At 44.3% G+C, this 22,135-nt stretch overlaps 1 protein-coding gene across 1 annotated transcript in view; it reads left to right on the plus strand.

The window, feature by feature from the left end:
- OLFM2 (olfactomedin 2) overlaps positions 1-22,135 on the plus strand; it is a 209,856-nt gene that overhangs the window by 132,350 nt on the left and 55,371 nt on the right. Inside the window, 1 exon segment of the mRNA XM_042448105.1 lies at positions 16,363-16,518. Within this exon segment, the coding sequence (XP_042304039.1) occupies positions 16,363-16,518 (156 nt within the window).

Genomic DNA, 22,135 nt, shown 5'->3' on the forward strand with positions numbered 1-22,135 from the left:
CCGGACTGAGATAATTTATAGCCAGCATTCATCAGTTGTTGTTGGGTTTTTTGTTGTTGTTGCTGTTTATTTTAATTGTCCTTGAGTCAGCCCAACTCATGACAACCCTGTGAATGGGACATCTCCAGACCCCTCTATCCTCCATTGCTCTGCTTAAGTCATGTAGATTCAGAGCTGTGGCCTCTCTGATTGAATCCATCTATCTGACATGCTGTCATTCTCTCTTTCTATTGCCTTCCACCTGTCCTAGCATTATCACTTTTTCTAGAGAGTCATGCCTTCTAAAGATGTGGCCAAAGTACAACCTCAGTTTGATCTTTTTGTCTTCCAGGGAGAATTCAGGTTTAATTTGTTCAAGTTTGTTTGTTTTTTTGACTGTCTACAGTATCCTCAGCATTCTCCTGCAACACAACATCTCAAATGAGTTTATTTTCTTTCTGTCGGATTTCTTCATGGTCCAGCTCTCACATCTGTACACAGTGCTGGGAAATACAGTGGCTTAGACAATTCTAATTTTTGTGTTCCATTATATGCCTTTACACTGTAGGATCCTAACTAGTTCTTTCATGGCTTCCCTTCCCATTCCTAATCTTTTTCTGATTTCTTGACTGCAATCTCCATTCTGGCCAATGTTTGTATGGGAACCCTTATTATTTAAATTTTCTCAATGTCTCGGTTTAATTTATGTAGCTCCTCCATGATCATTATTTTCGTTTTCTTTATGTTCCACAGTAAGCCTGCCTTTGCACTTTCTTCTTTCACCTTCCTTAATAATTGTCCCAAGTCTGTGATGTTTTCCGCTAGTAGTATGGTATAATCGGCATATCTTAGATTGTTGATATTCCTTCCATCTATCTTAATTCCTCCTTAGAAGAAGAGAGAGATGGAGAAGTGGTTTGACTATTGGAACTTTGGGGACCAGGGTTGGATTCACAGCTTGGCCATGGAACCCCACTGAGTGATCAGAACTACTTGCCTGCCCTGATGCCCGCCTTGCCTTGTCTTGCCTTGCCCTGTCTGGCCTCTTCTTGCCCACTTGTGTGAATGAGCCCAGAGTTGCTCGCCATCCTCAGTGGTTGACAACTGGAGGGGGGGGGTCCCCCCTAACAGTGTAATGTAGGTGTGCATCATGTGGTTGGTAATTTTAAAAAATGGTAGAAATGGTGGGTCCATTTTAAACCGATACAAATGGCAATGTGAACTCTAAACAGGGTTAAACTACCATGGAGAGATTCAATTGGGGTAAACACAGTGGGAACTTTTATTGGGTTTAAATACAGTATTGCATCATCAAATCTCCCTGGATCTACCAGGCACAATAACGTGAGTGTGAATGGGGCCTCAATGCCCCATATTAAAGTGGAGCAGGACATTGTCTGGCACTTTGCTCCCTGCACTTTCATTTATATTGCTTGACAGCTTGAAATGCCTCTGTCTGTTCAACTTCAACAGCTGCTGCCTGAGATGGACCAGACTCTGCCTCTGCCCATACCACAACAGGATTACCAGCCTGCACCAGCTCTAACTGGACCTATCTTGGCACTTCTTTTCCTTTCTTCATTCAAGGAGAACTTTGCTGGATAGGCCATGACACTGCTTTTGAAAAACTTGCTATATTTAATATCCTTGACACAACTTCTGTGACCTTTGAAGGCCTGTTCTACAAATACTGGATGCAAATTGGGGGCACTCTGTAGTTATTTAAAAAGGATGCACTTATCTCTGTCTGTGTGGTGATCCTCCGACATAGCAGTGGCTAAACTGGGGACTCCGACAGTTGCTGGGCTCCCGGAATCCCTGTCTGTTTGTCACATTGGCTGAGACTTCTAGGAGCTAGATATCTAAAAAACATTTAGGGACCCAAGTTTGGTACCCACTGTGCTTCTGGTTACTCAGCACATTCTTGATTTGAATCCTAGCATTCAGAAAGCTAAAGTAAAACTCTAGTTAGTATCTGTACAAGGGACTCAACACAGAAACTAGGCCATGAGTAGGTCAACTGATGTCCTCCAGATGTTTGGTGTTCAGACTCCTATTATCCTTCACCACTTGTCATGCTAGCTCAGGGGTCGGCAACCTCCGGCCCGCGGGCCAGATGTGGCCCACGGAGGCCTTTCGGCCAGCCCCTGGCTGCCACTGCCGCCGCCATCGATTGCGGCTTTTTGCCGCTCCGGCCGCTGCCATTTCCCCCCCAAAATGGAGGCGAAGTCTCGCGCGACTTTCCCCAAGGTTCGCACGAGACTTCGCTGCCATTTTGGGGGGGGAAATGGCGGCGGCCTAGAGGCAAAGTCTCGCGTGACCACAGAAAAGGTCATGTGAGACTTCGCCGCCATTGGCGGCAGCCTCTAGGAGGCCCGCTGCGGCTGCCAGACCCTTGAACAGGGCTCCGACGGCAGCAGCGGGCCTCTGGGAGGCCCCATGCGTCGCCGGGGGCCTCCAGGAGGGCCAATGCCATCGCTGGGGGCCTCGAGGAGGCTCCGATGGGGGCAGCGGGCCTCTGGGAGGCTGGTTGCTGGCGCCTTCCAGGAGGGCCCCAGCGGCGGCAGGGTTCTCTGGGAGGCCGTTTGCCATCGCCGAGGCCCTCCAAGAGGGCTCCGCAGCGCAGGGGGCCTCTGGGAGGCCGTTGTGGCATTCCTCTGGTGCCCCTCCAAGAGGGCCCTGGCAACGGCAAAAGGGCCTCCCAGAGGCCCGCTGCCGCCACCAAAGCCCTCTTGGGGGGCCCCAGCGACGGCAAAAGGGCCAGAAAAGAGGAGGGGGCCTCCAGTGCTGGCAGCCCCCACCGGCTTTTTTGCCGGGCTCTGACGGGCCCTGGGGCCCTGTCAGGGGCCGGCAAAGAGGAGGAGGCCTCCAGCACTGGCGGTCCCCGCCGGCTTTTTTGCTGGCCTCTGACGGGGCCTGGGGCCCCGTCAGGGGCTGGCAAAGAGGAGGAGGCCTGGCCCCCAGAGGTTGGAAGCTCCACCCCCGGCATGTGGCTCCACCCCCAGAGGGTGGAACCTCCACCCCCGGCTTCGGCCCCCCAGTCGCCTGAGGGACAGAAACCCGGCCCCCGGCTCAAAAAGGTTGCCTACCCCTGTGCTAGCTGGAGCTGACAAGATTTCTACTGTCCAAATGTTTTGGACTGTGAGATTGCCCACCTCTCAGCTAAGCCCTTTCCCTATCTCTGCCATTGATTTCAAGGCAGAACTTGTCAGTTACTTTTGTGTGTGAGAACTCTCAGAATTCCCTTGTCAGCATAGGTTGGTGGCTGGGGAATTCTGGAAGCTAGTGTCCAAAAATAGTAGCTTTCTCAAGCTCTGTTTTGAGGTGACTTTCAAACCTGAGAATTCTCCTACTTTGTGCGTTTTTACATATGTTTTAATGACTGTCTATTTCCCTGCCTATCTCACAGGAGGGGTTCACAGGCAAGCTGTTCTTCTTGTCTGTTCCCCTTGGCTTTTTGGACACACACACACTCGCGCACACACACACAAAGGGCAGTGCAGGTTGGAAACCGATTAAACTTTTATTAAATTGTGGAGCAAATTGCCTCTTAAACAGCTCCCTTCAGAGGCCACATTCATGGCTATAAAGTACCAACAAGGGCAATGTTAATAAATAAATAACCATGGAACAAACATGGTTCGCAATTGCATCTCTTTAAGACCCCAAATAAAATAACTTTACCGCCTGTGCTGAACAGAACTGAAGAGGGAAATCACCTCTGTGTGGGAAAAGAGAGGGGCACTTCAGTGATTTGGGATGGGGGGAGAGCTGGGGAATGGAATAAAGCAAGGAGCGGCAGACGTGAGTGGAGCAAAAGTCGTTATTTTGAATTCAAAATGTGCTGAGGGAAGCCTGTTCTCAGCAGCATTTACATAATTGTCCTAAATATGCTTTGCAGCCCCAGAAAACAGCAGAGAGAGGTGGAATGGCATGGAAAGAAAAGAGTGTGATAGAATAATTGGTGTTAAGTTGCAAAGGCTGCTGGGTAGCCAAGCACCAAAGAGGAAGCAAAGACCTCAATCATTGGCTCAGAAACAAAATGGTCAGAGAGGACCAAGAGAGAGCCAGAGAGAGAAAAGGGGTTGCTATGACTAGGATTGGTGTGGAAACCATATACAGGTGTAAGATGCTCTTCTAAGCATACTTTCACCCATGTGATACCACAGCCATCTTTTATTTCCCTATGACAGCCAAGATTCTAGACCAGCTACTAAGTTAACTATATGTAACTAAGTAATATTTCCTGATGGAACCCACTCAATCCTGACTTGGACAGCAACTTCTGAGTGATGGAGGTCTGTTCTCTTATTGAGTGAGATGTAGCAGCTTGATGCTTCCAGACACCCTCCTGCCAGCAAACTCAGGTGCAACAGTCACAAGCAGGACTTCTATCTCAGTCCCTCCTCACACTGGAATTGCTCTTAAATCGGGGTTGGTTGCCCAGATTCACAGGTGAACAGGCCCCATTGCTCTCAGTGAGTGCTGCCTGGTAAATCTGGATTGGGGGAACATTTTACGATCCCAACTATTGAATATGTAGGGATCATGAACACAAATCAGTTATACCTCACAACTGCAATCATGAATTCCAACCCATATTTATACAAAGCTGGAGGGGGGGGGGGGTTGGACTACATCTCCCAGGATCCCCCAGTTAGAATGACCACTGGGAGTTGTAACATTTCCATGTCTTCATTTTTCAGTTATAGCCTGCATTTCTTCCCTCACGGCAGTCACAAAGATGTACATCAGCAATCTCATTCAGGCACAACCTCCACCAAGATCTGCTTTGCTATAATGCACTTGCTGATCACATTCCTTTCTGACTATGTTCTGTGTCTAAAAAATGCCATCTGTGGTCCATGTAGGCTAGGCAATTGAAAAGAAGATCTACAGGGAATTTTGTAAGGGTCTATGCACGTGTAGGTACCATTACATTCACTGGGACTTGTTCATAGGAAAGATTGAACAGGATTACAGCTTATGCCGAATGTATGTTCTTCCTAGTGTAAATTTCACATTCATATTATGGATGAGTGCATTGTAAAATCCTAACAAGGCACCACCCTTGACAACAGACGGAGGAAAAAAGTAAAACCACATGGAAATGAAAGCCATGCAGTGCATCTTAGCACTGCACCACCACAACAGAAGTAACCCAATAGCTAGTTATGGGCCATGTTAGACAATAAAAAATCAAACTGAAAGGTGGCATGTCTTGTTCATCTTCCCATTTCAACATCACTTTATAGCAAGGATGAGCAATTACCCAAGATCTGGGTGCTACATGTGCTACTCCCTGAGGCTACACCCACATCCTTTCCCATCCACCCCTTAATGCTTTTTCCTCCCCCCCCCCCTTTACTTCTAAAGTTTATAAGCACAAATTCATATTTACTTGAGAGAAAATGCACATTCTGTAACAAGGGAATGAGAGTATGTGAACATGCTTGCACACATGCAGATGTCTGTGTGTACACACAACTGCATGCACACAGTCATACATATAACATCTACATAAAATATACATGTATAATATGTAATTATATTATATTAATTACACAGGCCTGCAAAACTGAGAATCATAAAAACTTCTTTAAAATTCATTAAAATATTTGCTGGTTTATAGGAGTTTGGCATTCAAAATCCAAAGATGACCTGAGATGACCACATGTACAGGTTTTTTTTACAACTTGCTTTGACATTTCTGTTTTGTAATTTGTAACTGATTGGCCTCATCCTGCAAAGAATTATCCCGAAAAGAGGAAGAAAGAGGTGAAAATCTTTTAATAGACTTTCAAAATAAGTTTGAAATACAAAAATCAATTCAAAAGCACTGAAGAGCCGCATTTGAACTTAATAAAAGCTGAGCAACCACTGAATTGATTTTTTAAAAAAACAAATTGATGAAAGAACTGTGTGTGGCATGACATTTATATTGTGCTTTACAAAGTCAGCACCCCCAGATACGTTAAAACTGCTACAATGCTGGGAGGAAAATCAACAGAGGCCTGTGTTATTGTTAAATTACTCTTGAAATTATGAATAGAAGGGCACTATAGGAACATTTTAAACCAAATAATGAGCAAACAAGTCTCTGTTGCATGGGTTGTCAGATGCAAGCCTTATGGAGAGAACACATATGGTGGAACTGGCCAATGGCCATTGTAAGGCTCCCAGAAACATACCACATAGACATGAGTCACATCTACATGATGCAGGAGGAGGATGCGAGGAAGAGCTGTTACACAGCCACTGCAGCTGGCTCTGCATGAAGCCCGTAAAATGTTCGGCAGCTATAAAGCTAGAGTTCAGATCAATTTCCGCTACCATATAATTCACATTATGATAATTTCAGCTAGCTGCCTCAGTAATGCAGAGCAGCTGAACTTATCACTAGCAATTGATGAAGATCGTGCCCCCTGAACTGAATTAGAAGTGGCTTCACACAGCCGTCTGAGAATGCCAGAACCTGGGTGAGTTTGGTTGTGGTATTTAAAAAGTAAAGATAGCTGCATTGGTCAATGAGAACAACAAGTCAAAATCCATAGTGGGCATTATCTTTATTAGGACCAACCAACATATGATAACAGGTGAAACTGTTTTCTGGAAGTTCTCAAACAGAGCTTGGAGAAGTTGCTTTTTGGACTACAATGCCCAGAACATGGGTGTTGTAGTCCAAATGAGTAACTTTTCCAGGCGAAAGGAGGGAAGAGAAGGTCGGAAGGCAGGTGGATGGAGGAAGAGAAGGAGATGAGAGGGGGGGAGAGAATGGAGGGATGGAAAAAAGAGAAGAAAAGAATGGGTTAGTAAAGAGAAAAGAAGGAAAGGTTATTTATTTATTTATTTAGGTATTTATATCCTGCCCTTCAGCCCTAATGGCTCTCAGGGCGGCTTACAATATTATTTTTAATCAGACAGTTCCTTGCCCTCAGACTTACAATAGAAGGGTGGGAAGTAGGAAATGAGAAAAAGAAAAGGAAGTATAGAAATTGATTGGAAAATAATTAAAATGAAATGATTAGTAGGAAAGATGGTATATAAGAAACAAAAAAATTAGGGAAACAATAAGAGATGATGAGGATGGCTAACAATTAAATTAATATCTTGGTAGGGTTTAATATAAAATAATATGTGAGATATTTGAAGTAATGATGTTGAGAATGGGACATTTATTACATGCTTTTATGTTCTTTACTTATAAGATGTCAATGGAAATATGTATGTTAAATGTTTGATATTTGTTTGTTTTAATAATAAACTTTAATATATATATTTTTAAAAAAAGAGTAACTTTTCCGACCTGCATTTCCAACCACTTCAGATCCAAACAGGCTTTCTGACTCAGGTTGATGATGAGGAGAGATGGGAGATACCAGCAGAAACATACACTCGCATTGTGCCCATTTACAACTAGTTTTAGTCTACTTAGGCCAGCCTGCTGTTACTCCAGCCCTTCATTCCACCATTTATGCCACCCTATATGCAGCCATTTGCAGCCTGTGCCAGGGATGGAGCTAGCATGTCTGGTGGCTGCAGAGGAACTAGGAGCTGTGGCTTGGGCTGCGTCTGCACTGCAGAAATAATGCAATTTGACACCACTTTAACTGCCATGGCTCAGTGCTGTAGAATCCTGGTATTTGTAGTTTGGTGGGGCACTAGAGCTCTTTAACAGAGAAAGCTAAATATCACACAAAACTACAAATCTCAGAATCCCATAGCATTTAACCATGGCTGGTGAAGTCATGTCAAACTGCATTATTTCTGTAGTGCAGATGGAGTCCATGATCTCTTAAGAGTTTTGCTGCTGTAGCACACCGAATAGTGGCGATTTTGTTCTGAAAGCCTTCTCACCTGGCCATCACAATGCCTAGCAGGGTGGTTTGATGAATCGCATGAACCTGGCAAGAAGGAGGAGAAGGTGGGTGAAACAAGACATGGCAATTGGGCCAGGGCAGCATTTGCTGGTCTGTCAGGTGGCAGAACATCATGAAACATCTCCAGGGCAGAACCATCATGAGGCTTTGCTAAAGGAAGTCAGAAAGAGCACTCAGGCTTAGCATAAGCCACTCAGTCTTCTACGCTTACGTTGAACCTCAAGGCGATGTATGAATTATTTTTGTTTGGTTAGGTTTATATTCTACTTTCCCTTTAATGAGCTCAAGATGGGCATGCATGATTCCTCTCCTCCTTTATTGTCACAACAGGTATTGTCACTGTTTCTTCTCACAACTGAGGTGTCTGAATTGATCTCCCCATCTTGGGGTTTGTTTTTTTTAAGGGATATTTCATCTTGTGTTGGGAGGTGGGAAGGGATGGAGCATCCACACCTTTCTTGGCAACCTACACTAGTGGTTAATCATAATCCCTAGTAGTTCATCTGTGTCATATCTTGACTTGGAATCTGTCCAGGTTCATCTCCCAGCTGTTCATTCTTGTTTTGCTTCCCCATCAACTACATTAATGAAACCTGTTCTGTTGAATTACCCTTTTTTTTTGGGGGGGGGGGCAGTTTGACTTCAGCTGCTCCTGCTTAAAGATTCCTTCTAAAACCTGTGTGCATGTGCATACAGGTGTTTGGGTTTTCACAGGGCCTCGAGATGACATGGATCCATTCTAAAAATGCAAAAGAGTAACAGAAAGGGAAGAAAAGGCCATTGATGGAGTGTAAATCTTTACTTGGCATGTTTGTCAACATTGTTCTCCTCATCCGGAAGACCAGTGAGATATTTTCTATTGGCCTCAAGAGAGTTCTTCATTTGTGAGAAGGCTTTTAGCATGAATTGTGCAAATTGCATTGCTGAGTAAATATAGTAACTGTTGCCTTGTTCTACAGACTTTTTTAAAAGTAAAATTAGAGAATCAGATGGGTTGTTTGTGTCATTTTGATCCATTAGCCTAATCTCTGGTTACTCTGAGTTTGTGTGTATGTGTGTACTTAGCTTCATAAAGGCACCCAACCGTTGGTTTGCTCAGAAGTATTTTAACAAAAAATACAGAAACCTTGACTATGTATCAAGATAGTCTGTCTGGCTGAGAATGTGAATTATTTTTTCTACCAATCTTCTCATTCTCAGATGTGCAGTTTGTATATTTCCAAACTGATATGTGTTCACTTATTTACACTGCTATAATCACCACCAATCCCCAGCATTCCTCCACAGCATAATTATAAGGCTATGATTTTGCTTCTGTTGCCATGAGAACATCCTATGGAATCCTGGGATTGGCAGTTTAGGGGAGGGCCCTTTAGATTCAGCCAGACAGCTCCTATAGTGCTGCTGACTAAACTATGAATCCCAGGATTCACAGGATGGAACCATGGCAGTTAACATGGAATCATAGTGCTATAATTGTACAGTGAGAAATGACTCGCAGCCCCTGTCTTCTACAGTTTCAGCTCTCTTATCTTTCCACCTTCCTTCTCTCACAACCACTATTTGATGCCATTTTGTTGTCCGCTCTGATCAGCGTGACCAGATATCCTCCTTTTCCCAGACATGCCTGGCATGTCAGCCTTCTGTCCAAGAGGAACTCCAAAATGTCCTATATTTTTAGCATAACTAGGAACACACTCTCATTCTCTCTCATTCTCTCTCTCTGTGTGTGTGTGTGTGTGTGTGTGAGAGAGAGAGAGAGAGAGAGAGAGAGAGAGATTGTAATTTAAGGGTTTCATAAAAATAGCATTGGAGCCAGTAAATAGAATATTGCACATTCACAATACTGAGGACTAAATGACCCCAGCCTTCTTGAAATCTCATTTTAAAACATGATAGCCCTTTTATGTTGATGCAGCAGTTAAGGAGAGCTAGTGTTAATATTTCTGTGCAATGCTGAGTTAAAAGAGGCTAAATAAACTGTCTTATAGATACCATGGGAGTTAAGGGGGGGGGGGTGCAATTAAGAGACCCAGGTTTCATTTTACAGATAGCAGGTGACGGATGTATGAGAATCTTCATGGCTTGCAATTATGGAATTTTCTTGTAGAGAAAGAAACTGAAGCAGAAACTTAGGCTAGAGCTTTAGCGCTCTCATTTTGTTACATCTGTCATGGAGGAAAATACATGTACAGTATGGAATTAAAGACTCGGGCTTCATCTTGGTATCTTTGTAAAAAGTGTACCTTTGCTGTATTTTATATTTTCATTAAAAAGTGTCATATTTTACAAACTTGAGCATCAAAACGTTACTTTTTGGACTGCAGCTCCCAGAATCCCTCCCAAGATAGCTTGGCCATGGGATGGATGTGGATTCTGGCAACTGTAGTCCAACAAAACTACATTTTCAAGTTATGGAAAAAGAGAACTATGACTTAACTGAGAAATATTGAGTGCAATACAAGATAGGTAAAGTGTCTTTACAAGAATAATGGTTCAAGCCTATATGTTTCTACAATGAGGTAAATCCACTGCATTCATTAGCATTTTCTCCCAGTTAATCATATGTAGGATTGGAGTTTTAGAGGGTTAAGGCCATTGCTGGAGTATATCTCTTAACTCACAACTGTTTTGACAAAACTGTGCATGAAGTGGATGCCAGGCCTCCTAGGTGCACCACTCAGAAGTGGCAGTCTATGCTTTGTCTGCCGCAACTAAGTCTCCTGTTTATTCAGCTGGAAGTGGTACAGTTGGATGACGTGCCAGGTGAGCCATTGAGCAAGCAAATTGCATTTGCAAATATCTTCACGCAGTAACTCTTAACCTGGGGCTATGGACATTGTGCTGCAGCATGTGATGAGATGAGAGAAAAAAGGATGCTTGTGAGGAATACGGACCTGGATTATTTGGGGATCCAAGAAATGTAGTCATCTTCTTTAACTTGTACCAGCTGAAGGTATGGAATTACAGCAGGCCTCCCACACTTAGTACCTTCCAGGGACTTCAGTTTCCATTGGTCCCAACCAACATTGACAATGGTCAGAAATTTTGGAAATTGTCATCCAAACCATCTGGAGCATATCAGGTTGAATTTTGATCATCATAGACCATAGCTTGGGCAGCACACAGCCTCTGCCCCCCCCCCCGCCATTTTGTGCCACTAGGGGTTACTATGGCACAATGATGCTACAAAAATTCAGTACTGTCATAAAAAAATAACTCAGCCCTTTTCTTCTCTTCTTTCTCTCTTTTTTGATATTGGGCTTTTGTGTGATTACAAAGAAAAGAAAAAGGAGAGAGAAAGTATATAAAACAAAAATATGACTAGGCAGATACATAATTTTCCTCCCCTTTCTGCCGCTATAGGGACTTAAAGTGACTAACAACAAATTTAAAACAGTACAAAAGCATTAAAATGTAAATACAAAGTTTAAAAAACAAACAATTCTAACAAGTTAAGAACATTACAATTAAAAATTAAAATGTATTAAATACCACTGTGCAAACCTTAAAATCTGAATTACACAGCATTTAAAAGCCCAACCCTCATCAGTCTGAAAAAGCCTGATGACACAAAGTTTTTACCAACTGTTGAAAGGAGAGGACTCTCCTGGACTCCCTAAGGAGGGAAGGAGTTCTAGAGCCTCGGAGCAGCCACCAAGGAGGCCCTCACTCTTGTTCCCACCAAACAAGTTTGAGAGGGCAGTGGGCCATAGGGAAGGACCACTCCTGATGATCTCGGTGTTCTAACGTGATTGTAAAGGGAGATAAGATCCTTCAAATAACTAAACCCAAGCCATATAGGGCTTTGAATTGTGCCTGGAAACAGACTAGCAGCCAATGGAGCTGTTGCAACAAGGGAGTTGTGTGCTCCCTGCAGCCAGCTCCAGTTAACAAACTGGCTGCAGCTCTTTGGGCCAGCTGAAGATTCTGAGTATTTTTCAAAAGCAGCTCCATGTAGAGCGCATTACAGTAATCCAAACGGGATGTAACCAAGGCATGTATCATGGCCAAATATGACTTCTCCAAGAATGGGAAAATTTGGTGCTCTAGTTTTAACTGTGCAAAAGCACTCCTGGTCACTGCTGAAACCTGGGCCTCCAGACTCAGAGCTGAATCCAGGAGTATCCCCACACTGTGAACCTGTGTTTTCAGAAGCAGTGCAACCCCATCACAGGATGAATACCTATTCCCAGATCTGTCTTTTCACTGGCCTGTCTCTTCTCTGGATTAAGTTTCAATCTGCTTGCTTTCATCCAGTCCATTACAGCTGTCAGGCACTGGTTTAACACAGTATCATCCGCATACAGGTGACACCTTATTCCAGAACTCCAGACAACCTCTCCCAGCAATAGTAATTCCAAACTTACATTTTCTTGAAGTTAACTTTCTTCCCATAAAGGAGATATTCTACCTTGCCAGTCTTCAAGGCTAACTTGGTTCAGGAAAGGAGGTAGTTAGGGGAACCTAGGGATCTTGAAGGGCTACAGAAAAGGGGCTGGGAGTCACATGTTGCTTGCAAGCTACATCTTCCACACCTCTCTTCTATGGTAGAGGGGAGAGCATTCTGATACTGTATAAAGCCACCAAATTTCCATAACAACTATAGCGGTGATAGTGCGGATATTAACAGAAGTTTAGACCATTCCTATAAGTGGTTGGGGAGTTCTAGTGAGTCCAACAGACTGGAGAAGTTGTTCTCCCCTGATACAGAGGATGGGGATAGCTAACTATTGAGTCCATTGACAAGTGTGGAGTGAATTCAGAAGCTTACGTGCACACAGCTGGTGCCTCTATTAGTGCAACATGTTTTAGGATCCAATTTCCTTGGATTTTTGGCAAAGACCCACTGATGAGATTACCCTCTGGTAATGAAAAACTAAATTGACAAAACATAAATACCTTGGCAGCCCTCCAAGTGGAAGGTGTCTCATCTGCCTTGCCATTATAAGGCTTCGCCTCTTTGGCAGAACAATCAGCACTTTTGGCTGGTTCCCTAACCAAAGCAGCTGCAAAGCTTGGACATGCTCTGAAGTTGCATGCCAAAAAAAAGAAAGAAAAGAAAGAAAAAGACACTTGTCAGTGGTTCAAGGAAGTGTATTGATGACACACCACACTGGCCAGAAGGTCAGTATGGGCCACAGAGATTACTCCTTTATTTTGGAGATATTTTCAGTGCCAAATCTATACAGTCAGCATCTCCAAGGTCAGCTAGAGATGATTTCCTGGTGCCAGTCCAAAGAAAACTGGTCACTCTTCAGTTCTGTTTGAAAGCGATGGGACTTTCTCTTCTTGCTCTGCATTCTTGTCATCACTTTTAGAACGTTTTGTTTCTCTGAGATTTGTGGAAGCTGATGATGTTTGTGGGTTTAGTCTAGAATTGAGGGTGGGATTCAGCACTTTGGATAGCTCCATTGGATTGAAACCTGGAATGAACTCATTATCCAACAGACATTGTCAAAGCTGCCAAGAGTTTAGATCACTCAGACTAGAGCAAGAGAGTAGACTGAGGAATGTGGAACAATGTTAGGCATTTGTAGTCAGGAAGAAGCATCGGTACAGCAATTTTACCAGCTGCAAAGCAGAGCTCAGTTCCATGCAGCATTTCCCCTGCCAATGAATACTTTCTTATCTTGTATCTCTGATCATTGATTGGAGATAATGTCAGAAGCTTGTGGAACTTAATGTCACCCTAAACTGCTGCTAACTGCTATTAAGAACAGCCACCAAGCATTTAGATTCCTGACTCAGAAAGTCTTAATTATATACAGTCTTTCTAAAGGCATGAAAAGTGATCCCCCAAATGTTGGATTGCAGTCCCCAGCATGCCTAGCCAACTTACTCCATCCATGATCAGGAAAGATGGGAGCTGCAATTCTGTTCTGGGGGCCTTTCTTAGGTTGGTAGCAGAACTGATCCATCTCATTATGTCCATATCCCTGGTGTGGGGCAAGGAGTCAGGGAAAGACAGATTGTTTGTGACATCAGAACAAGATGTAAGTGATGTTTGATGCCACAAAAGGAGAAATAAGATGGAGACTGGATGCTTTTGATGGCAACCACACACTTCTAGTCTAGTTTGATCCTGCAGCCCCATTGCTACCATTTCCTTGTCAGTAGAGTTGTTTGAACAATAAGGCATATTTGCATGCCAGTGTGGCTACTAGGATTTTGTGATCCTAGCATGGGATTAAATGTTCCCTTAAAGAGTCACGTTGTTGAAAGTGGGATGCTTTCATCGTTCCAGCACCTTTAAAAGACAAGCAGGTGGCTCCCTCTTCCCCCTTCTCTTCTGCCAGAGTCTAATCAGCATTCAGCTCAGTCTGATTACATTATCATCCATATTTCATGGGTGCAAAGCAGGGGATGGAAGCTTGAATTCCAGCTGGTACTGCAGACTGCAGGTTCCAATTCAGCTCTTAGCAGAAAAGACTTCACAGTGTATCTGCCGGACCAAGCACCCAGTCTGTAAAATGATAGCGAGGGGGTGTGTGTCTGGGAATACATGGCTCGATGGGCCCTCATCATCTCACCTTTCATGTACACACATTCTCTTGGTCTGCCTCTTTTTGATGGACTATAATCCACATTTTGCTGAACTATGATTCGCATTCGCTTTTCTAATTGACTCTGCTAGCTAGAGCTGATGAGAAATGGAGTCCAGTCATATCTAGAAAGTCACACTTTCCCCGGTCCAATTTTAGATGCAGCCTTGTGGACTCGCAGGACAGAAAAATATGATCCAGTGGTGAAGTGGTCTCTTTTAAAGGCAGAGATAGCCAAATAGTTTCTCCAAATGGCTGGTGCTCTAAGTAAAGCACACACCCCAACTGCTGTATATGAGGACAGACATATTCAGGGCATGGCTTCCTTTCCTCCACCCCCCACCCCCCACCCCCACCTCACCCAGAGTAAGGCCTCTACAGTGAGTTCAAGGTCCAAAGTGGCACATTCTCCCCATCTCTGCCCTTTTGCACCTACACTGCAGGAATAATCCAGGTTGCCACCACTTTAACTGCCATGACTAAATGCCATGGAATCTTGGGCACTGTAGTTTTGTGAGACATTTAGTCTTCTCTGCCAGAGAGCTCTAGTGCCACAACAAACTACAAATCCCATGATTCCATAGCATTGTGCTATGGCAGTTAAAGTGGTGGCAACCTGGATTATATCTGCAGTGCAAACACAGCCTAAGTTCTGAACCCACAATGTGGAGAGTCTGAAAAACATTCCAGTCCCTACCATGGATGGAGGCACCTTGGTGCTATGCTCATTTCCTGCCCCCAAGGTAAGCCTCTGTACTAACAAAATTCTTAGGAGTGCAGAGGGGAAAATAAGCTCACCCATCACTTGGATGAAATTACCTTTTTGTGTCCTACAGTTTCCAGAATCCCCGCAGTCATGTCCTATGATAGCTGGAGGATGCTGGGTGTTGTGATTAAATAAAAGAGACTATCTCAAGTTCCCATCCTGAATCTATCAAGGTGGGAGAGTGAGCTGGGTAAATGAACTCTGCAAAAGCCAAGCACCACGTCTCATAGCTGCAGAGTCACAGAATACTGCAGTGTCCTCCCTGAAGATTTCTTGCCCACTGGGAGAAGAATGAATGTATTGTGATGCAGAGGAGGACAGAAGATTGTTGTGGGGGGAGGTTATGGTGGGGTTATCTTCTCCATGAGTTCCTATGAACCCCATGTGTATGCATGTATTTTCACTGGTCTGCTTTAAAAAAGCCTGTCTTGACTTTTGCAAAAAAGGGCATCATTACAGAACACAGTAATAATGAAGGATGAAAATAATAATAGCGCAGTATACAGCATCGAATAAAGGCAGCCTTAATGTAATACAGATTATTCCTTACTCTAAGTGTGTGCACCAGCTGCAACAACATATTGCTTTACTGTTTGGTCTTGTGTATCTCCTTTCTCTTGGACAGTTTTTAGACTGTGAGTTTCTTGGGGCAGGGATCTTGCTCTGTAAGGCATGCTACAAACCAGCAGCATTGTATGTAAAATTAGGGAAATAAACGTACAGTTATATTTTAGTCATATTTACAGCAACACATGTATCTCAATGCTTTTAATGAGGTTTACTACCGAGTACAGCCTTCCCAACCTTGGTGCCTTTTGTACTACAATTTCTATTTGGTCCAGCCATAATGGACAGAGGTGATGAGGTTTATAATCCAAATGTCTAGAGGGCTTTGGATTGGGGAAATGATCACAGCATATATAGTTAGAATTCCAGTCACATTAAAAATGGCAAAAAAGTCCAAAACAAACATCAGAGATTTAAAAATATGTTTAAAATGCCTTTGAAAAATCAAAAGGTTTTCTTGCAGCACTAGCATGCAATAGTGTAAATTCCAAGAGGACCAATGTTCTGAATTCTCCCACTGTATCTCTCTAACTTCAGTACTGTACTGTGACCCTGTTGATCTAGATTCAAACCATCCCTTGGGCAGCAGTGTGTCTAATTTCTGTGTGCTTTTTCCCTTGAGCAGGTGCAAAACATCTCCCAGTCCATGGAGGTGCTGGATCTTCGGACCTATCGGGATTTGCAATATGTCCGTAATACTGAGTCACTGATGAAGGGATTGGACTCCAGGCTGAAAGTGGCCACTGAGAGCCAGAAAAATCTGAATGCCAAAAGTTTCCAGGTAACATTTTTCTTACCCAATTACTTCCTTCATCACAAATCCACCATCTCTGGGGTAATATGTCTTTTTTTAGGTGGGGGAGAAGCTTACCTAATGATGATCTTTGTTATAGTAGCTGTATAGTAGTTGGAATATCATGTAGTACTATATTATATAGTATATAGCTTAGACAATACCAAATGTATGATACTGTATTGAGTTATGTTGCTAGGTTAGGCTAGGTTATGTTATGTTATGTTATACATACATTGTAGGAGCAGCCTTGTTGGCCAGAAATCTCAAAACAAATAACAAATAAATACAATATCAAATCTATCCATTGATGGTCATCCCAAAAGCATAAAATCTTTCACGCTAGATTGTTAAACCTTCACAGGTTTGTTCATCACACAGAGATGGTAAAATAGCATACAGGAGAAATAGTGATGGTGTTTTGCTCCTTTCTGGTTTGGGTGTTACAGGAAATGTGTCTAAATGAACAGTGAGCCTCCTTGCAGTGACCACAAATTGAGAGGGAACAAAGTCCGGACCCCAAGATCCCCCCCCCCTGGCTACGTCCCTGCTTGAAGTCTATGAAAGCTCATGCTACCAGCTTCTTTCTTTCAGTTAGTCCCAAAGGTGCTGCATGATCCCTTTGCATACTCATTTTCCAGACTATTACAGCTATGTCTTCGAATTCTGGTCTCTTGTAGTTATCATGTTCTCTTATTAAGTTACTATATAGCTATTCTACAGTTACAATCTTATATAGCAGTTATAATATCATTGATGGTACTGTTTGGAAGTTAGCAGGTAATGAGAAAAGATAGGGTGATGTTCATCACAGTACCTGCTTAAAGGAAAGGGATGGCCGTGGGTGGGAAGCACATATTCTTACTCAAGAGTTGCAAATGGGAACAGAATAGAGACAGATGAGACTTCTAGGCAAGCTATTTTGGAGCGGTGGTGTTGGGCTCTCCAGAAAAAAAAAATCCTCTGGGTTGCAAAGTGGTAGAACGCAGAGTTTGGAAAGGTTATCTTTTGGATTGTACTTCCCAGAATCTCTTAGGATGCATCCACACTACAGAATGAATGCAGCTTGACACCACCTTAATTGCCATGGCTCAATGCTATGGATTTTGGGGGGTTGTAGTTTAGGGACATATTTAGCCTTTTCTGTCAGAGAGCTATAGTGCCACAACAAACTACAAATCCTAGAATTCCATATGGAGCCATGACAGTTAAACTGGTGTCAGACTGCATTAATTCTGCTGTGTGGCAGCAGCCTTAGTCAGCATGGTCACTGGCTATGCTTTCTGAGGAGTTCTGGGACATGTAGTCCAGATAAATAAGTTTTCTAAGTTCTGGTATCTGCTCAGGTTTGTTTCCAGGACTCCTCATGAATTTCAAAATTCATGGAGCTTGAGTCCCATTACATATAACGGGGTAGTAAAATAGTATCCCTCGTATAAAATTGCAAAACCAAGGTCTATTGGGGGGGGGGATTGCGGGGGAAGGATATTTACAAGAAATGGATGATTGAACCTATGGGTAAAAAAAAAAAATCTGTGGCTACAGAAAGCTGACTGTATTATGAATTACCAGTTGCATCCATAGGTTAGACTAGTTTTATGTGAATTTGAGAATTTCTTCTACTGGTGGTCACTTTTAGGAGGGACTTAGAATTATTCTTTTAAAAAGACATTGGAGCAGTGTGGAGATGGCTTTCAGTGTTGCTTCAACATATCCCTGTAATAGTGTTTATCACACTAGTCAGTTGTTGTTTCAGATCATTCCATTTGAAAACTGCTACTCTTGTACTCAGAAAGGTAGTAGAATGGCAAAGCACTCTTTCACCCCATCACTATGTTTCTACAAAGAGTTTGCTTTTTTTCAGTTGAAATGCAACAATACAATTTACACCACCCTGTTTACTATGCCTCCTACTCCATAGTTAGGTTTTTTAAAACAACAACAAAAACAAAACAAAGGGAAACTGTAATTGAGCAATTATGTAATGATGCTGTTATGGAAACATCCCTACTCCCCATCTGGATGAGGAATATGGATTATTTAATTGTCAAACTTTTCCTGAACCCTGTGTTTTCTCAGGGCATTAATTCTTAATAGGATTAGATTTGAATCACACTACTGCACTACTCCCCATATTTATTTATTTTTAGATTAAAATAGTGTAAAAAGACATGCCAAAGATCAGAAGATGTACAGACGTTCTCCTGAGAACTCTTGGGAATCCTGGTATCCATATAGCCTAACCACCAGATACCATCTGTAGTTTCCCTGCTGGAGATCCTGGAGTATACCCAAGGAAGGGGCAATGAAACATCACATTCACTGTATTCCCAATATCACAGCAAAGCAGAATGAGACAGTCACGCCCAAAGTGGACTAAACCATAACAGGATAGAGGGTTATAACAGGTTATTTCAGGTGGGGAAAGACTCAATTTGGAAATAACAGAAATAACACAAAACTGGTGCAGCCCAGGACAGCACCAGTCAAAGACTGTTTTTTTTGTGGTTTTTTTTGTGTACCTTCAATTTGTTTCCCACTTATGGTAATCCTCAAAAGAATCTATCATGGGTGTATCTTAGCAATTTTCTTCAGCGTGGGTTTGCCATTGCCATCCTCTGAGGCTGAGAGTGTGTGACTTCCCCAAGGTTACCCAGTGGGTTTCCATGGCAGAGCAGTGATTCAAACCCTGGTCTTCAAAGTTGTAGCCCAGTGTTCAAGCTACTATATCAAATTGACTCTCAGATGGGACTAATGCAGTGTAGTTGCAGTACAACAGTGTCAAGTGATAAACTTCTAATGGTGGGCTTTGTGGTTGGAGTGTTTTTTTATTTTAATGAATGCTTTGCTAAATATGTATCCTGCCCTGGGTCCCTTATTGTGGGGAAGGTAGGACAAAAATGGATAGCAATAGCAATAGCAGCATCATTGCACTAAGCAGTCTCGAAGCACTTTGTAACTGTAAGCTAACTGCCCCCAAGACAAGCTGGGTACTCATTTTAGTGACCTCAGAAGGATGCTAGTCTGAGTTGACCCTGAGCCCCTGGCTAGGATTGAACTCACAACCTTATGGTTTTTGATGAAGTGGCTGCAGTACTGGCATTTAATCACTGTGCCACTAGGGCTCCTGGATGGAAACAGATCAGGAAAAAAAATCCTTCGGTCAGTAGCTTTGACTCTTCTTTCCTCTGCAATTAGACTGAGCCAGATAAAAAAAATCACAATGTGAAGCCTTTCCTATCCCATACAAGCAACCACTCCACAGGAAGAGATGTTGTTGAGGAGGACGAAGGTTTTGAGTAGGAAAAAAGAAGTGAAGGAAGAGTTAAGCATACACATTGTGCATACACCCTGCACTTCTTCACTCAGCCTGTTCCGAAAGCTGCTTTTATCTGTACGTGGCATGTAATTTACTCTTGAATTCAGCATGAAGAGGAATTATGTACTGTCCAAAGCAGGAGTTTCACCGGCCACTCTTTTCTCTCCCTGTATAGACCTTGCAAGCTAAAACAGGTCATGAGGCGTTAAAACTGCCGTTGCGGCTGTCTCCTGGGCGTGCTGTTTGCTCCGAGCAAGGCGGCCGCGCAGCCAAACTGCGGGCTCCCTTACGGAGCAAAAAGAAGCTCCAAAATGGAGCTTCTTTCGGGTCGTGCTCATGAGCCACGAGGGGCAATGGCACACTCGCGACATCGTTAGCGTGTGCGACATGCGGACACACGATCCTATACGGTCAGGAGGCGGCGGCCATGTGGAACGGGCGCCCATTTGTTACGGACGAGTTTGTAACAGGAGAGGGTGTCGGAGAGATGCCCCCTTTTTAAACTGGGACGTCCTGAGGACGTCCAAGTGGCGGTGTTGTAACCCGCCATTGTTTCATGCTCACAGCCCATCAGAGAGATGGTGAGGTCACAAAAGGCCTCCCTTTCATCTTTCCCCTGTGGTCTCGGGTTCTAGGGGCCCCCGTCCTGCCCCGCTTGAAGTTCCTTCGCATTGCCGGTCCTCAGCTGTTGCCGGGCTTTGGGCGGTCACAAAGTATTCCCAGTTTTGAAGGCAAAGAACACCCTTGTTGTGCGACCAGTATATAATACGCAGAAATAAAGCAATAACGCATGGTTCATCTGTGAATCCTGAATTTGTAGTTTGGTGAGGCATTCAGCCTGTCTTCCAGAGAAGCTATGGTTACTTCACCAAACTACACATCCCAAGTTCTACAGGATATAGTCATGTCAGTAAGGTGGTATCAAATTATTATTTCTGCATAGGCTTCCCATATCCCGCTGGGGCGGGACTTTCCCGATTGGGGCGGGTTCCGCACGGTCCGCCCCGGTTTGACCCGCCCCGGGACTCCCCCCCAGGGAGTCCAGGCTGGTGGGGCTTGGGGCGGTGCTTCCAAGCACAGCATGCCTGGGGGCTCCTCCTCGATCGCGGACTCTCAGGCTTGGTGGGGCTTGGAGGACGGCTGCCTTCAAGCCCAGCCATGCCCAGGGGGATCCTCGCAATCGGGAGTCTTCCGGTTGGCTGGGGTTTGGAGGACGCTGCTTCCAAGCCCCAGCCATGCCAGGGGGCTCCTCCGATGAGCGGAGTCCTCCAGGTTGGCGGGTGGAGGAGGCTAAAGCAAGCCCCAACTCTGATCCGGGCTGCCGTCTGGGGGGGGGGGGGGGGAAGGGGGGGGGGCAAAGGGAAGAGGAGCAAGAGGGGAAAGACCAGTGCCGCGGGCGCAGAAGCAGAGGGGCTGGACCTGTAGATATGGGCTGCCGCACCGCTCGTCATCCGCCGAGCGGCTGCGTCGGCCTCCGCGGCCGCCCCGGCGTCTTAGGGGGCAGAAGCTGCTCAGAGCTAGGCGCATACGACGCTGCGATGGTAGGCACCATTCGGCAGGGACGGCGGCCGCCGGTGGACTACCGCGGTCAGCATTCTTCCGCAGCCTCTCTGCGCCATCGCGGTCGCGGAAGCTTGACGCCCCCTGATTGAATAGGACCGGAGAAGACGCTGACTCATCCTGCGGCTATGGTGAGGGCGAATCAAGCTAGGCGCATCGCTCGCGTCGCCGCCTGCCCCTGAGTCCTTCCCCGTTCCTCTACTCTGCCCTACTTGCCTCCTCTGTCTGTCATGTCTGCGTCCGTAATTATTCGGCGTGCAATCTCTTGCTTCTCCTCCTCCTATGCCCTCCCTTTTCTCCTCCCTTCTTCTCTTTACTTCTTCCTCCTTTTCCCCCTCTTCAGTCATCTGCTTCGCCTTCTTCTCCATCTCTTCTTCTCCTCCTCCTCTTCCTCCCCTTCCTCCTCCTCCTCCTCCTCTTCTTCTCCTCTTCCTCCTCCTCTGCCTTTTCCACTCTTCCTCCTCTTCAATGCCCAAATATGCTGTTTGGAATGGGGGGGGGGAGGTTAGCCAGAAAGGGAAGTACATTTCTTCCATCTGTCTAGGAACAATGCCAAAATATCCTTCATTTTGATCATGCCTAAGAAACATGCATTTATATTAACATTTTTAAAAAAATCATCATTTTTTTTGCATGTCCTCCATTTTTAAAAAATGTGCCCTACATTTGAAAATTTTGTCCTACTTTTGTCCTACATTTGTCCCAGTTTGGAGGTCCAGAGTTATG

The sequence above is a fragment of the Sceloporus undulatus genome, chromosome 2, assembly GCF_019175285.1.
Source record: "Sceloporus undulatus isolate JIND9_A2432 ecotype Alabama chromosome 2, SceUnd_v1.1, whole genome shotgun sequence".
NCBI classification, from domain to species: domain Eukaryota; kingdom Metazoa; phylum Chordata; class Lepidosauria; order Squamata; family Phrynosomatidae; genus Sceloporus; species Sceloporus undulatus.